General features: G+C 42.3%; 1 protein-coding gene, 2 long non-coding RNA genes and 1 other non-coding gene across 9 annotated transcripts in view; 3 read left to right on the forward strand and 1 right to left on the reverse strand.

The window, feature by feature from the left end:
- The window catches only part of ALKBH8 (alkB homolog 8, tRNA methyltransferase), a 51,643-nt gene extending 40,899 nt beyond the window's left edge, over positions 1–10,744 (reverse strand). The window contains exons 1-3 of one of the 3 annotated variants that reach the window (XM_032360573.1): positions 10,646–10,744; positions 4,902–5,037; positions 969–1,206 (exon numbers count right to left, since the gene is read on the reverse strand). In XM_032360573.1, coding sequence (XP_032216464.1) covers positions 969–1,206; positions 4,902–5,037; positions 10,646–10,659 — 388 coding nt within the window. In that variant the 5' untranslated portion in view covers positions 10,660–10,744. The other 2 variants (XM_032360574.1, XM_032360572.1) reach the window with 2 other exon arrangements.
- Positions 10,732–16,485, forward strand: LOC116600378. 4 transcript variants are annotated; one of them, XR_004289601.1, is made up of 4 exons: positions 10,732–10,990; positions 11,199–11,311; positions 12,006–12,107; positions 12,633–13,140. It is a non-coding gene; the product is annotated as an uncharacterized LOC116600378 (long non-coding RNA). The 4 variants fall into 4 exon arrangements; XR_004289602.1 differs by lacking the exons at positions 12,006–12,107; positions 12,633–13,140 and adding an exon at positions 16,043–16,485; XR_004289599.1 differs by lacking the exon at positions 12,006–12,107.
- LOC116600482 lies at positions 14,107–14,227 on the forward strand. The gene has a single exon (XR_004289682.1). It is a non-coding gene; the product is annotated as a small nucleolar RNA SNORA61 (small nucleolar RNA).
- LOC116600379 lies at positions 15,475–15,973 on the forward strand. Its single transcript, XR_004289603.1, has 2 exons — positions 15,475–15,632; positions 15,844–15,973. It is a non-coding gene; the product is annotated as an uncharacterized LOC116600379 (long non-coding RNA).
- Positions 16,486–16,624: the final 139 nt, after the last annotated feature.

Consider the following 16,624-nt stretch of genomic DNA (forward strand, 5'->3'; position numbering starts at 1 on the left):
CAGATTATCACCTACCCATCCCTGGGGTACCTGAACAAAAGGTTAAGTTGCCTAAATAGATGACAAATGAGTATAATGGGAGATCGGATGTCTACATCAAAGTTCATCTCAGTACATCTTATTTCCATGGGACAGTGGTGAAAAGATGTAATAATCTCTGTAGCAGTTCTGTATATCAGTCTACAAAGATTTTATTTATATTTCCTTAAATAAAAGTAAATTAAAAAACCAGTTCCGTTATCACACAATCACATTGGACAGTGCGCCTGTGAATGTACGAACGTTGCCATCATCACAGAACGTTCTGCTGGACACGGCCACTCTAGAGCTTAGGGGACCACTGCTGGCTGGAGGTGTTCCCCCATAAATAGCAAGTCTGGCACACAATTACTCGGATCACAACTGATTTTTAAGCGATTAAAAGCTTCTGCGTAGACGCTATAAAACTGGCAATCTGAATCTCCAATGTTAAATTGTGACAAAAAACAATTAGGTAACAGGGTTCCAAAATAAGTCACATGGATAATGTGGGCAGTAGGGCCAGCCCCTTAAAGGCAGGCTATGCCTAACCCACGTCCCTTCCACGACTGGCCTGCACACACGAGGTGGGTCAGCAGCACCTGTGAGACAAAATGAGGCTGCTTAACTGAGTTCCTGTCTGGTTTCACAATCACTGAACCTCCTAATGTGGGTATGAAAAGAAAACTCCAGAAAAATGAACGACTGCTTTTAAAAGACACCTGTAAGGGGCACCTGGGTGGCTCAGTGGGTTAAAGCCTCTGCCTTCAGCTCAGGTCATGATCTCAGGGTCCTGGGATCAAGCCCCACATCAGGCTCTCTGCTCAGCGGGGAGCCTGCTTCCTTCTCTCTCTCTGTCTGCCTCTCTGCCTACTTGTGATCTCTCTGTCAAATAAATAAATAAAATCTTTAAATAAATAAATACATAAAAGACACCTGTATACTAATACCTTTTTCCACAAAGTTCAAGTACAGAATGATCTTTTGTCCTAAATCACCCACTATTTCTTTTCCATTGAGGGTGACGTAGGCTTTCCTGGCTTCTTCTGAAGTTTTGTATCTCACAAATGAGTAGGGCTTATTAGGGGGCATCAGGAGACTATCCACCAGGCCACACTTCTCTAACGCGGGGAGCAGCTGGCTCCTGCCCACACCGTTCCCCAATCCACCATTGGCAACAACCAGACTCTTTAAAAAAACAAAAGAAGAAGAAGAAAAAAGACATGAGCAATTAGCATCAACCCATTTATTTTCAAATAAGATTTTAAAATGAAACAAAGTAAGTTTTTTTTAAAATAAGATTTCCACAAAGGTGTAATGAAGACGGCCGGGGGGGGGGGGGGTCTCCTGAGATGGGGAAAAAAGGTTTCCTTATGGGGGTTATTTGGTTTTCTAATTTCATCCATAGTATATAAACCAATTTATTAAATAGTACAGATTAAAAAGTATACCTATGATATAAATAACACTGATTTTTAAATAGACTTTGCAGTAAAAAATATTCCTTTCTTAATGGCTATACATACAAATTAAAATCTCACATTTATTACTACTTACAAATTTAACACAATGAAAGAGAAATAGATGGAAGACAAGGAATAGGAGTTTCATATTAATTTCTGCCAGACTATCCCTACCTTAATCTACTTAACCCTCACAACAAAGCCTACAAAGTACGTGATATTAGCCCCATTTCACAGAGTAGACACTGAATAGCAGAGAAATTAAGTTGCGGTAGCGAGGGAGGAGTTGGGTTTCAAACCTGTTTCTGTCGGTTTCCAGAAACCACATTGATATAACCATGATATGAAGTTACTACAGTTTCTACTGAATATAAAACAGGAAAATTTTCCTCTGTGTCTCAGTAATTCAGTCATTTTGCAATTAAACTTTTTCCTTAGTTCTATTTCATGCTTACTTCCTGTTATTTGCAGTCCTGTGCTAAATCTTATTGAAGGGGTTTGTTGGGGGGGTAGAGGGGGGAGTTTCCTATTTTTATTCTGATGCTTATGGCCTAACACTTCGTATAAAACACTCTACACAGTGTTAAGGTTTTTAATTTATAATCTATGACTCCTAAAAACTTTGTAGACTAAGAGAAGTAAACCACTGATGGCTTACTCTTATCAGTTTTATTGCTTATATCAGGTATTGACAAACTTCTGAAAACAGCCAGACAGTAAATATTTTAGGCTTCTCAGGCAAGTCTCTGTCACATGCTCTTTTTCATTTTCAACAACGCTTTGAAAATGTAAAACTCGTTCTTAGCTTACAAGCCAGATCTGACCTGGGGACAGTACTCTGCCGAGCCCTGATTTATATACAAAACAGGAGATCAGAATGTAACGTATTAGTTTCATATACACCACCAAATGGTGATATCTAGAAACTTGACTTAAAAGAATGTAATAGATTATTATAAAACTGAACAACAAAAGTAAAGCTCTGTGCTATCACGGAAGACCCAATACTTCATATGTTTGCAAACACACAGATACACATGATGAACCAAAACACTAATACAATGATATAAAACATGATTAAAAATTTAGTCTAAGATGGCTTGCCTTGGACCTCATTCAACAGGGTTTATAAAGTACTAAAATAATTTGGTTACATGCAGCCATAGTTACAAAAATATTTCTGTATTCCCAAATCTTAGGAATTGCAAAGGTGTTATAAATGTCAAGGGTCCGTGACCTCTTCTAGAAACTGAGGAGCATGGTGAGGTGTGACTTGAGGAATACTAATGGTCCTCAAGGATGCTGTTTAAGTGATCTGTGGGCAATTCTAAAGGCAAACCACACAAAAACAAGTGCAGAGGGGAGGAAAGGGAGGAATTTATTTCCTACTGTATGTGAGTCACACAATATAATTAAAAGCAGAAAGTGTCTTATTTATAATTGTTCGAGCAAGCAAGTTTCCCAATAATGTGAAGTAAAGAATTCAGAATTTTTTTTAAGTTATCTTCAGTCCTGACAATTTGAGGACCACTGCTCTAAAAAAAACACTATGGCTACGAATGTGCATAAAGGCATGTATACTTAGCACGCATCATGAAAAGAACATTTGTTCTCTCCTGGATAGATAATATGCAATTAGAGGTTCTTCTAGAATTTTATTCCTTTCTTGTAAAAATATTGTGGAGAAAAAATAACCAAGACCAAATAAGAAGACAATTTGGAAGCCATGAAGGTGAGGTTTAAGCTTCTAGAAATCTAAAAAAACAGATCCACTAGCAACAGCCTCAGAGACAGAAAAAAAAAAAAATTAACCATTTCTTTCCTTACACCTGTCTCCACCAGAAAGCAAGTTACATTTGGGAAGAGAAGAACAGAGATGAAGTCAGTTTCATCTTCTGAAGGCCTCACAACCTCGATGGCTCTTGGCAGAAACAGCAGTGTGTGTGCCGTCCTATGACTTCTAATCTATGATGTATGCTGTCCTCTTTATAGGAATTTGGCTTAATTCTCTGAAGTCATTAATACTGTGTCTAATCTATGTACAGGCCTATTACCTGCTAAATTTAAATCTCCCTCAACAGGGGCATCTGGGTAGCTCAGTTGACTGAGTGTCTGACTCTTTTTTTTTTTTTTTTTAAGATTTTATTTATTTATCTGACAGAGAGAGACACAGCAAGAGAGGGAACACAACCAGCGGAGCAGCAGAGGAAGAAGGAGAAGCAGGCTTCCGGGGTGGCTCAGTCGTTACCCGTCTGCCTTAGGCTCACATCATGATCCCAGGGTCCTGGGCCCAAGCTCCCCATCGGGCTCCCTGCTCGGCGGGAAGCATCTGACTCTTGATTTCAGCTCAGGTCATGACCTCAGGGTCGTGAGATGAAGCCCCACACCGGGCTCTGTACTGAACATGGAGTTTGCTTAAGATTTTCTCTCTCCCTCTCCATCTCCCTCCACCCTGCTCTCTTTCTCTCTAAAATAAACAAATCTTTAAATAAATAAGTGAATAAATAAATCTCCCTTAACCGATTAATTTCTAAAACTATCACACAGCACAGAAGATAGTGTAATGTGATACAAGGGAAGAGCACTGGTCTGAAACCCAAGTTTTAATCCCAGCTTCACCTTCTCAAGGGCATTGTGTTTGGCCCTTGGTTAGATGATGGCTGATCGTCCTTCCTACCCCTAACAAAAAAAAAAAAAAAAAAAAAAAAAAAAAATTGGATTCACGTGGAATTTTAACAATGAATAAATACTGTCACATACTTCTAGAATCTAATCCAATGGAATAAAAACACATGCGATACTGTGTCTTTACAAACAAAGAAAGCTGAAATCAAAGGGACTGCTCATGTCCAAATAAGAGGAAAAGGTAAGAGTTAAACTGAGTTCTTCTTAACCCACAGTCCAAGAAGTCTCACAGTTCCTCATATGTATAATTGATACATATTATAGTATAATATATATAATTTAATTATTGCCATTAAAAAATGAAAAGTCTTTGTAAATAAGGTCTGATAAATTAAACCTGTTTTATAGAACATAATCAAAATACTTGTAACAAAAATGGGAGTTAGGAAGAGAGGGGAAAGAGAACATTAGGATACAAAAGACTGAGGTTTAGTTTTCTGTTCAGCCATTCTCTCAAAGGACACACCACCGGTCAGAGCCTTAGTTCTCTACTCCTCACATAAGAATTCCTAAGGGATTAAACACAATAATGAATAGAAGGATGCTTTGCAAATTCTATATACAGTGTTTCCCCAAAATAGAAAGTTAGTAGGTCCTGTCCTGTGTATACTGAACAGAGACATAACACAAGACTGAAGGGGAACAGCCTTCTTCTCTGAGCAATTAGTAACAAATGTGACTACGACACATTAACATGGCGAGACGACCACATTCAAACAGTAAGTTTTTGGTTACCTGAGTGGCATAGGACACTGTCTCAACACCTTCGTGTCTCAGCAAAGTATGCCTGGCTTTAATCTGTTTCCTTAAGAATTTCTTCTCGGTTTTAGTGAGTTTGTAATTACTGTGATGGTTGCTATCCATGACAGTACTGGGGAAAAAAGAAAAAGGTAGAAAATGACAACTTTAAGAATCCTAACGGAAGTTATAACAATGCTATTCATATATTCTGTAGTTTATAAATATTTCTATGTGATCATTTTTTCAAAGGCTTATTTGACTTTTCACCAACCAAGAGAAGTGAAAACAAACTGACGCCTGGACAACAAAGGGATATTTAAGAAGGTAACAAAAAAGCAAGAACATCAAAGAAGCAAGAGCACCTCTGAGCGTTCTACAAAATGTTCCAATGCTTTAGCTCTATTAATGGCACCACATTACCCACAGGTGACATATCCCCTCACTTGTGAAGTCCTAGGTAAAAATGTGCCACAGACAAATTCTACAAACATAAGGTTAGGAAAGGAAGAAAGAGGAAGAAAAAAGAAAACAAAATTTACAGAATATATGGTATGATTCTATTTACAAAAAGTTCAAAACCCAAAGTAAGCCATATATTGTTTAAAAATACACATATAGCAACATGCAAAGAAATAATAAACACAAAATTCAGGATGGAAGTTGTTTCTGGCAGGAGGAGAGGAATGTGATACAAAAGGGACACACAAAAGCATCAAAGGTATTTCTTAAGCCATATGGTGATTTAGGTTTTTTAATATTTTTTAAGCTATACATATTATGTATATTTATATCCATAATTTTTAAATACAGATATAAGAACCCCAGAGGACTGTGCTTTCCTTCTACTAAAATATGTAAGTCAGCAAGTAGTTACGGAGCCCTTTCCCACAAAGGCCTTTACACTATCCAAATCAACACCCTACATCATGCCATTACCTACTTATTTCAGTCACAGAATTTAGCACAATTTGTGATGATTTGTTTCATAGCTTAATCTCCCCATCAGGATGTAAACTCCAAGACAGCAAGAAAGTCAGACATAGTAGGTGCTCAATAAAAATGTGCTGAAAAGATAAATGAGTGATAACAGGCAGATACACACATGCCTATTTACTGTCTCAGCACTCCGCAGCCTACAACTACAATACACAGGTCATCCTTTCGACAAGCTTAAAAATTAGTTGAGGAAAACAGACAAACATGAAACAGTGAAAGAATAACGTATCTTGACACAGTTAAGTGTTAACTGCAGAGTCTTCTGATGTGACATGAATTCGAAAAAAAATAAGATCGCCGTTAACGGGAAAAATCTGGGAGAACTTCAAAACAGAAGTCAACCTGAGCTGAGCACAGAAGGGCAAAAGGAACATGGAGTCATCTGGAAGGGAGGTTTCCAGCAAGGCAATAAAGAACAGGAGCTAAAAACAGAAATGGCTGCATCTGACCAAGAGAGGAAGAGGGAGGCGTACATTGTTTAGAGCAGAGACCGCTGGCTGATGCTCCGATCCCACTCTGCACCCACTTGAAAGTCTTCAAAGTTAGCAAACAAAATAAATTTAGGAAATTAAATAAAATGTATTCCAAAACAGTTCATAAACAGCCAAAACTCTCATTACGAATCTTTATGTCTAGAGAGAAAATGCTGAGTCCCTGGAAGAACAGCCACGAGCTACCGGAACTAACCCACAGGGTCCGTGCGGGCGGAGCTGAGGCCGGCAGGGCAGGCCGCCCTGACGGCTTCGCAGGGAAGCGAGAGGCAGGAGGGCCTGCAGCAACCGAGCAAAAGAGAGAGACAGGAGCAGGACAAAAGAAAAGTTCTAGTACTTTCCGTAGGACTTGGTGACTACAGACCTGAGGGAAAGAGGAGACATAGATCATTTCTGAACAGGACAGGGCCCGAGTGACTGAGAGACCAGAAACATCATTCTGAAACTGGAGAGTCAGAAGAGCGTCAGGAGGAGAGACAGTGAGGAGGAAGGGGAGTCAGAATGAGTGGGACTGAGGATGGAACAGGGTTGAGGCCCTGGTGAGATACACAGCTGTGGTGTCTGGCGGGCTGGGGACAGCAAGAAGTGGCTAAAAGGAGAAATCAGGTTAGAAAGCTTAGACAGGAGGAAGATAGTTGAAGGGATTTTTTTTTTTTTTTTTAAAGATTCATTTATTTATTTGACAGACAGAGATCACAAGTAGGCAGAAAGGCAGGCAGAGAGAGGGGAGGAAGCAGGCTTCCCGCTGAGCAGAGAGCCCGATGCGGGGCTCGATCCCAGGACCCTGAGGTCGTGACCTAAGCCAAAGGCAGAGGCCTTAACCCACTGAGCCACCCAGGCGCCCCGAAGGGATATTTTTGACACTGCATTGATTATAACTATAACTATTATAACTATAGTTATAATAACTATAACTATTCTAATGTTTGGCCCCTTCCATTGGACTATGAGCTCTTTGAGGACAAAGATCACGTCATAGCTGTCACCATTTCCCCAGGGTCTCCGTGAGTGCTGTGAGACAGTATAATAACAGTGTTCTGCGTTCAAATCTCAGCTCTACCACTTACTAGCTGTACCACCCTGTGCGAGTTCTTTCTTTCTGTGCTTGGATTTCCTCACCTGTGAAACTGGGCTAACAGTGCCTGCTGTTGGCACATAACTCCTCCTAAACCCTGCACTAAAAAACTAGACCAAACTGGATCATGGCTTCTGGCTCCAAAAAGCCACATCCCCAGGAGGGCCCCAGCTTCCCCAACACAATGCCTGCCTGAGAAAACTACAAATGCTGCCAAGAAATTTTACTATTTGTTCTAGCAACACCTGCCAATAGGCCCCTGATCTCCCCTTCTTTAGACCATTTATTAAAAGGGGATTACAATTGTGAATATGTACTTTTGCAACTCAAAATTATCTCTCTCAGAGCACCTGGGTGGCCCAGTCAGTCCGGCAACCAACTCTCGATTTCCGCTAGGGTCATGATCTTGGGGTCACAGGATCCAGCCCTACACTGGGCTTCACGCTAAGCATGGAGTCTGCTTGAGATTCTTCCTCTTGCTCTGACCTCCCCCCACCCCAAGTTAACGCACTTGCACTCTCTCTCACTCAAATGAATAAATAAATCTTAAAAAAGAAAAAAGAAAAGAAGAAGTATTTTTCTCAAGGACCTGAGAGCCATTCCTTTGAAATGTAATCATCAGGAAGGACAGGGCCTCTGTTTCCCAGTCTCTGTGGCGGAACAGAATCCTATTTTTAACTGCTAGCTAGCAAACACAGCTGGCCTAATTGCATTTGCAATGACCAACCCCTTGTGGTTTTTCACTTCTCTGACTCTGTGGAGCCCCTGCTCTACCTCTCACCCCATTCTACCTTTAAAACACCCAAATCATTTCTCACAAACTGGAAGGGAGCTCAGCTCTTTCCTCTACTGTCAGTAGTTCCTAAATAAAATCTGTTTTCACTACATTCATGTCTCGCTGTGTTAATTTCTGACACTAGCTCATAAATTTGTTAAAAGAATTAAATATGACTATTAATAAATTGTTGATAACTTCCAGAAGAGCAGGAGCAGAATGGTTTAAAAAGACAAAGAAAAGCTGAAGGCCCTCAAAGGAACTATCTTACTGCCATTCAAGATCATCTTCTTTGGAATGGCATCTTTGCAGTGTGAAATGGAAAACAAGGGATAAATACACTAAGAATTCTTCTTTTAGTATGTCACATGAGCTAAGACTGCAACGTAGAAGAGATAAGAAAAAGATGCTGAATATCTTTTTAACAAGTATGACAGTAAGAGCCTCGTACCAGCAGATGGAGCTGCGAGATCACATTCTGTCATCTCTACCTTCTTCCTTTTCTTTTTTAATTTGAAAATGTTTTACTTGAGTTCGAACAATTAGCACTAGAAAATGCTTTAAAATTTTAAAAAAGTGGGCGCCTGGGTGGCTCAGTGGGTTAAGCCACTGCCTTCGGCTCAGGTCGTGATCTCAGGGTCCTGGGATCGAGTCCCGCATCGGGCTCTCTGCTCAGCGGGGAGCCTGCTTCCTCCTCTCTCTCTGCCTGCCTCTCTGCCTACTTGTGATCTCTCTCTGTCAAATAAATAAATAAAATCTTTAAAAAAAAAAATTTTTTTTAAAAGTTGCAACTCGGAACTCAATCAGAAATACTGAGTGAAAAACAATCCTATTAATTCAAGTGATAGTGTGTTTTGTTTTTTTCCCTTCTTCCTTTTCGAAGACAAATCCAGATAGCCCCGAAGGCTCATTTGTTCCCCATGCCAGTGACTTGGCAATGTGCGGACCCAGCAGGTCTGAGTCACCTTAACACAAGGAATAGGCTGATACCAGCTGCTGAGTTCTGGAGGTGCCCCCTTTCTAACAAGGTGACTTCTTAGATGCTGTGGGAGTGTTATGGGATGTTACGGGAGTGAGGTCACTGTTCACTAGAGAGCATTCGCCATACTGAGTCCAGTCTAATCAAACACGATCTAAGGACACTCTCTGTGGGAGAACAAGATACTAGAGATTACACAGACTCTGCTAGTAAGTTTAACCCTAACATATCCTATTGGATATTGCCCCAAGGGCAAACTAGTGTGATCCTGCCCTCCTTGAACACCAGAGTGTCCATAATGAACCGATGCAGCATAGGAAAATGTTCCTGGCTTGTAGATAAATTTGAATTTAGTAGCTATTCAAACTGCATTGCCTACTAAAAAAGAAAATTAAAATTTTTAAATGGTTAAAAAAATTTGACCCCATCACCTGTCATATCAGCGTGTTTTAATTCTTTGAAGGATACCTACTCTATATTTTCTTAAGTCCTCATTAATTTGATTTCTCTCTTTCTTCTCTAACTTACCAAAAAATATACTAAGTGAAAGTAGAGATTTTTGTCTGTCTTATTCACCCTGGAGCACTCAGCACCTAGAACAGGATCTAGCAACAAAAAGTCACCCAATAAACGTTTACTGAGTAAGCCTGTACTTACTAAACTTAAGCAACCTTGCCTTATTTCCTAAACCACTTCTTCAGAACTCTGAGCTTAGTGACCCACATCGATGTTTTCACTAATACTTGGTGTGTGCCTCTATCTCTGCTGTTTTCAGACTGTATTATAATTACCCATTTGTGTGTTGGGCTCGCTCAGAAAACTGTCGTCGACTTGAGGTCAGAGACTTGAGTGCCTGCCATACAGTAGTAGGTAGGTACTCAGTAAATATCTGTGAAATAAAAATCAGCTGAAACCACAGCCTGACACTCCTAGGGGCCCAAGGGCCTCAGGGAGTACTCAAACGCTAGCACAGCAACATTCAGCCGTGTGACCCCGCAGACCACCAGCACCGCCTTTTCCTCGCTGCATTGGCACAGGTCAGACAAGCCCCGGCAGCGCCAGACTAACCCTCGCCAAGCGGCTATCGCCCGTCCCCAACCCCAAAGGAAACAGAAGAGTGACACACACACATAAGCATCCGTACCGAACACACACAAGTGCACCCCGTACACCGACAGGACCCGCCGCCCACGGACCAGCCCAGGTGCCCGCTCCAGCCATCCCTGCCCTCCCTCTGGCCTCAGGCCCACCCGGGAGAGGCCGACATGAGAACGCGGGGTTGCAGTCATGCCGCCTGCCAGTGTGAACCGCCACAAATCGCCGCAGCGGCGCAGGCTGGACTCTCGCCAGGCCGACAACCCGCCTTCGCCAGCCTCACCAGTTTGTCCCCAAAAGCAGCGGCGGATACCCGCACAGCCTCACCTGGGCGCAGCCATGTTGGAGGAAGCTGCACTACATTTCCCGTGAGCCTGCGGGGCGACGAGACGGCGCTCCCACAATCCCCTTCGCCGCCCTGGACTCTCGTCTTCTTGCGCAGCCTCGCTTAGGCCTGTGAGCCACTCTGCGTTATCTTGAAGACTTGGTTATTTATTTGCGGGAATAGTAAGGGCTGGGAGTGCATCTGACTTCTGGTGCCTCCCCATATGGTCAGTGTCAAGCCCGTTGTGTCCCTTGGTCGCACAGTGGTGCCTCCCCTCCTTGAGCTTGGTACATCTGTCCTCCTGAATCTGTTTAGATGAACGGTCGAGGGCCTTGGGGGTCTGAAAGGTGACCTCGCGCCCGGGCGACAGAGAGGAGAGGAAAGGGAATAGGAGTGTGCCTGGGAAGTTGGGGGCGGGGATCACACAGCGGCTGGATGATGTGTGCAAGGATGCGGGGGGGGGGGGGGGGGGGGGGGGATGCAGGATGTAGGAAAGATGGGCTGCCCAAGTCACAGAGAACTCTCTGTAATTATAGAAACCGTTCTCTTGTGTAGGTCTGAGAGGGCCCTGGAGGAAATGGTGCTATGTGACCGAGCTGCTGGTGGAAGGTGGGAGCAGAGAGTGAACGTAAGAAGACTAACAGGCTGGTGCGGTGCTTAAATACAAGGTAACAAACTATTAAGTTGGACCCAGCAGTGGCAGAAGGAAAGGAAAAAGATTTGGTAACAGACCAGAAGACACGGGAGAGGATGATGATTAGCCATTGTTATCGCTCTAATGTCCCGTGTGGGACGTGAATGTACTGTCACCATTCTGTCTGCATTGTTTTTTGTGAGCTGTGTGAGTGCGGGGGAGGAAACGGGGGAGGAGGACATCACTTCCTGGAGTGCCATCCATGCAGGGCCCCCATGCGTGTACCCAGTCACAGTGGATGGGCAGTAAAAGCTGGGGCTTGCTGGCCTAGGAAAATTGGCCCCTGAAGAACATGTTAGAAGGAGGCAAGTACAGAAGTTGGGGGCAGATAGGCAGCCACTGCAATAGTTCCAAGTAGGAGAGGATGAGGCTGAGGCTGAACTGCAACAGTGAAGAGCCAAGTGCTAGCGGGAGGTTAGACAAAACACACACCGCCAACGACCTGAGAGAGTATAAAGGAAAACCTGCTCAGTCTCACCATTGTGTTCTTCTGCACAGCTAGATGCATTCAGAAACACACTTAACCAGAGCTTTCTACGATGATGGAAATGTGTTAGTTGTCCAGTATGGTAGCCACCTGACCATATGTGGCTTTTGAGCGTTTCAAGTGTACAACAAAGGAACTGAATTTTGAATTTTTATTTTTATTTGGTTTTAATTAAATTGAGATAGCTGCATGTGGCTAATGGCTAGCAAACTGGACAACAATGTAAAGTATCTCCTCTTGGCCAAATTCAACTATTTCATCTTCTTATTCACCCTGCTTGAAGGTACCTAAAGCTTTTAAAACTTGAATTTCTTAGCCTCCATGAAGCCACCTTAGTTATCTTAATTCTCTTTATACATTCTGATCACTTGTTTTTAGAGTTTTTCACTAGCTTGCCTTCATCTTTCCACGGTTAAACAGAAGTAGTCCTTCTGGTTTTGTTTGACCCTCTTCTCTTATTCTATAGTTTTTCCCCATCTGCTGCCCCAGAGTTGGAGGGATTTGTGAATCATTCCCTAATCTTTTATCTTCAGCCGTGATTTCCCTTTGGGAGGCAGTTTGGTTTAGTGAAAATAATACAGGGTCTGGGGTATGACCTGATGCAGAAACTACAGAACAGCACTTGCCTTTGGGGATTGATGTAATAATTACTTACTATAAAATATCTAATAAATGGTTCATTCCTTTTCTACCTTTCTCGTCTTGAGTTACAGGCAATAATTCCAACCACACACTGTCCATCCTTGCCTCCAAATACTTAGAAAAAGGTGGATACATAAAAATTTTGTATGAAATCCTTTTTATACAGACCCTTCTCTTTTGCTTGGAATACTGCATGGATCGTTTCTCCCAGAGAAGATGACTCCCTGAAGCAATTTTCAGCTACATTAAGGCCCTGTTTTATTCATTATGTAATTCCAGGGTCTTCTATAGTCTTGTAATAATAGAAATCTAATAAACGTTGAGCTGAAAAGAAACTTAATTTGAAGGTAGAATTCATCTTCACCTGTGCCAAAAGCTTTATGTGGTGATCTATAATAATTTCTCAAAGGTATTAAATACTGTCCAAATGACTTTTTCCTTAGTAAAATTCATCTCAGTTTCTTGGTAGGAGCAGTTCTCTGGATGACAGGTGCAGGGGTTGGAAAGATTTTTCTATAAAGGACCAGATAATATTTTCTACTTTGTAGTCACACATGGTCTCTGATCACACATTCTTTTTTTGTTCTGGTTTGTTTTTGTTTTGTTTTGTTTTAAACAACACTTTGAGAATCTAAAAACCTTCCTTAGCTCCCCTTATGCCAGCAGGACTTGGCTCACGGGCTATAGTTTTCTTTTTTTTTTTTTCTTTTTTTTTTTTTTAAAGATTTTATTTATTTATTTGACAGAGATCACAAGCAGGCAGAGAGGCAGGCAGAGAGAGAGGAGGAAGCAGGCCCCCCGCTGAGCAGAGAGCCCGATGCGGGGCTCGATCCCAGGACTCTGAGACCACGACCCGAGCCGAAGGCAGCGGCTCAACCCACTGAGCCACCCAGGCGCCCCACGGGCTATAGTTTTCTAACCCCTGGACCCCCTTCCTGGACTCTGTAATCCTGAGCACAGTCTCAAGGTGAAGCTAAGATTGATGTGAAGATGCTTATTATGAATTACAGTATAAATGAATTTAATCAGATTAGTCACTACAACATTTTAAGCACAGAAAAGCAGAGGTCTCTCCTACAGTAGAGCTCCAGAAATCAAGGCTAGGAGCAACCTATCATTCAGAATTGCTTTTAGTTGCCAATGACAGAAAACTAGACAGACTGCTCTAAAAAAAAAGTGATTTTTTCCTCAACTGACAAGCCATCCAAACAAAAGCTATCATTGGCATTGGTTCTACTGTTCAAAAATATCATCAAGAACCCAGGTGCTTCCCACTCCTCCCACTCCACCAGCCTTTGTACGTTGACTTTTTGTCCTCATTCTTGACGTCTCCTCATTACAAGACGGCTGCTGCAGCTGCTCCAGATACCTTGTCCCCATACTAGTGTCTGTAGCTGGAAAAAAGGAGAAGAGTCTCTGCCTTCTCATCCAGGAAATGAAGTTCCCAATGGACTCCTTCTTGTTTCTTTGATCATACATGGACTGCATACTATAGGAGGCAGAAAATGGACCCCCAAAGATATCCACACTCTAACCTTTGGAAACTGTGAATATGCAGGAATAATGAAGTTTTCAGACCTCAAAATAAAATATCTAGGGGCCCCATATAACCATGCAATTCCTTTAGAATAAAATACCCAACCCTCTAGTTCCCTTTCCCGTCAGATCTTAACACTGGTCTTGGTGGTTGTTAAAGGAGGAAAAGGAGGGGCGCCTGGGTGGCTCAGTGGGTTAAAGCCTCTGCCTTGGGCTCAGGTCATGATACCAGGGTCCTGGGATCGAGCCCCGCATCGGGCTCTCTGCTCAGCAGGGAGCCTGCTTCCTCGAGGCTCTTTCTCTGCCTGCCTCTCTGCCTACTTATGATCTCTGTCTGTCAAATAAATAAATAAAATCTTTTAAAAAAAAAAAAAAAAAGGAGGAAAAGGAACAATGAAGCTGGCCTCCCAGTATCTATAGTCTGCTATACAGCTTGTGGGCTGCTTCAAACAAGGTCTGAATACAAAACCAGCAAACAAAAAACCAGAACATCTACTCTGGCCAGAGCAAGAGAGATTGAGCAAAAGAAATTAAAAAAACTGGAAGTGTAAAGGATTCAACATACTGTTGCTGGCTCAGAGAGGTAAGAGTCTGGGTGCAGGGTCTGGAGAGAGGCTTCTAGAAGCTAGCAGCATCCCCCAGCTGATAGCCAGGCCAGCAAGAAATTGGGGACCTCAGTCCTACAACCACAAGGAACTGGATTCTGCCCACAATCTGTATTATCTTCGAAGCAGATCCTTCCCACAGTATCTTGGTCAGGGCCCAGCCAGCTGACAGCCGTTCTGTCCTTACAAAAGTCAGAGCAAAAAAACCAAGCACACCAACGGAAACTCAGGGCCGTGAAATAATAACTGCGCTAATTTGTTACATCAGCAATAGAAAACTACTACACATGCTTACCCCTGACCAATCACTAACTAAAGGGATTGGGATTGCCAAGGCTGCTTTCAGCTAGTCATGCTTAATTCCATGGGGCTGAGATGAGGCCCGTCCTCCCTGTGATCAAGAGACCTTGGAAGAGTACACTCTACCTGGAGGAAAGTAAAATGAGTGTTCTATCAGCAAGAAGAACACGAAAACATTTGTTGCGTAGACAAGTAACAGCATATTCCATAAGAGGTTTAAACACTTCATGCAGCTGGATTTATCCCAAAACCCAAGAGAAAGGGACACTGGAAGGACAGGCGCTGTCATAAACTAATAAAGCACTGAAAGTTAGAATTTCAATAGTATCACGTTTCTACTTCAAGATCCCCAATCAGAGGGGATGCCTGGGTGGCTTAGTTGGTTGAGCAGCTGCCTTCGTTCGGCTCGGGTCATGATCCCGGGTCCCTGGGATGGAGTCCCGCATCGGGCTCCTTTCTCAGCGGGAAGCCTGCCTCTCTCTCTCTCTTCCTCTGCCTGCCTCTCTGCCTGCTTGTGATCTCTGCCTGTCAAATAAAAAATTAAAAATTAAAAAAAATTTAAAAAAGCTAACCAGGGAATTTAAAGTTTAAAAAAAAAAAAATCCCCAATCAGAAAATATCAAAGATGTTCCCAATAGTCCCTGAGACTTATTATATATTTACAATGGTTCCAAATTGTGAAATCATTTCACTGCAGTTTCAGACTTAATTCCTAATCTTAGAAGGTTTCTTTTTTTTTTTTTAATATTTTATTTATTTATTTTACAGACAGAGATCACAAGTAGGCAGAGAAGCAGGCAGAGAGAGAGGAGGAAGCAGGCTCCCCGCTGAGCAGAGAGCCCAACGCGGGGCTCGATCCCAGGACTCTGGGATCATGACCTGAGCTGAAGGCAGAGGCTTTAACCCACTGAGCCACCCCAGGTGCCCCATTAGAAGGTTTCTAATTTCCCTTCCTCCTGACACAGATCATTTGTTTTTGGCTACCTTCTGGCTTTTTTCCCACTTGTCCTCAGTGGCAAGTGTACTACTTTTGCTTTTTATTTTTTTTCCTATTTATGGTTTAAAAGAAAAAAAAAAAACTTTCATTTCTCAGTCTTTCCCCTTATTCTTCTGCTACTTATTTTATCCCTCCTAGGTACATGACAAGTTTGAATCAGATGACAAGTTTCCTTTCCAAACTTTTGTCTCTGCTGCTTCCCGGATTGCTGTCTTCTTGAAACTCCAGCAAGAATGCATTATGTAAAACCATTTGATGTTCACAGTGACATTTCAGAACCGAATCCATTATTCATGCTTTGGTGATAAAAATTCAATGAAAAGTTTGCAGTTTTGTAAGTCATATGGTGAAAGAATTCCCGTGCAGTAATTAGAGGCAAAAGAAAAGAAAAAAAAAGAAAGAAAAAAGAAAAGGGGCCAGTCTTCAATGTGTTATATAAAACATAAAAACACTGCTTGGAGGATTGGTGGTTTTTTCGGTCAGGTGCAAAACGTAAGATTTTACCTGTAAAACATTAATGTTTTGGGGCGCCTGACTGGCTCAGTGAGTTAAAGCCTCTGCCTTCGGCTCAGGTCATGATCCCAGGGTCCTGGGATCGAGCCCCCACCCACCCCTCATCGGGCTCTCTGCTCAGCAGGGAGCCTCCTTCCCCTCCCCCTCTTTCTCTGCCTGCCTCTCTGCCTACTTGTGATCTCTGTCAAATAAATAAATAAAATCTTC

This window comes from Mustela erminea, chromosome 9 (genome assembly GCF_009829155.1).
Source record: "Mustela erminea isolate mMusErm1 chromosome 9, mMusErm1.Pri, whole genome shotgun sequence".
Lineage (NCBI taxonomy): Eukaryota > Metazoa > Chordata > Mammalia > Carnivora > Mustelidae > Mustela > Mustela erminea.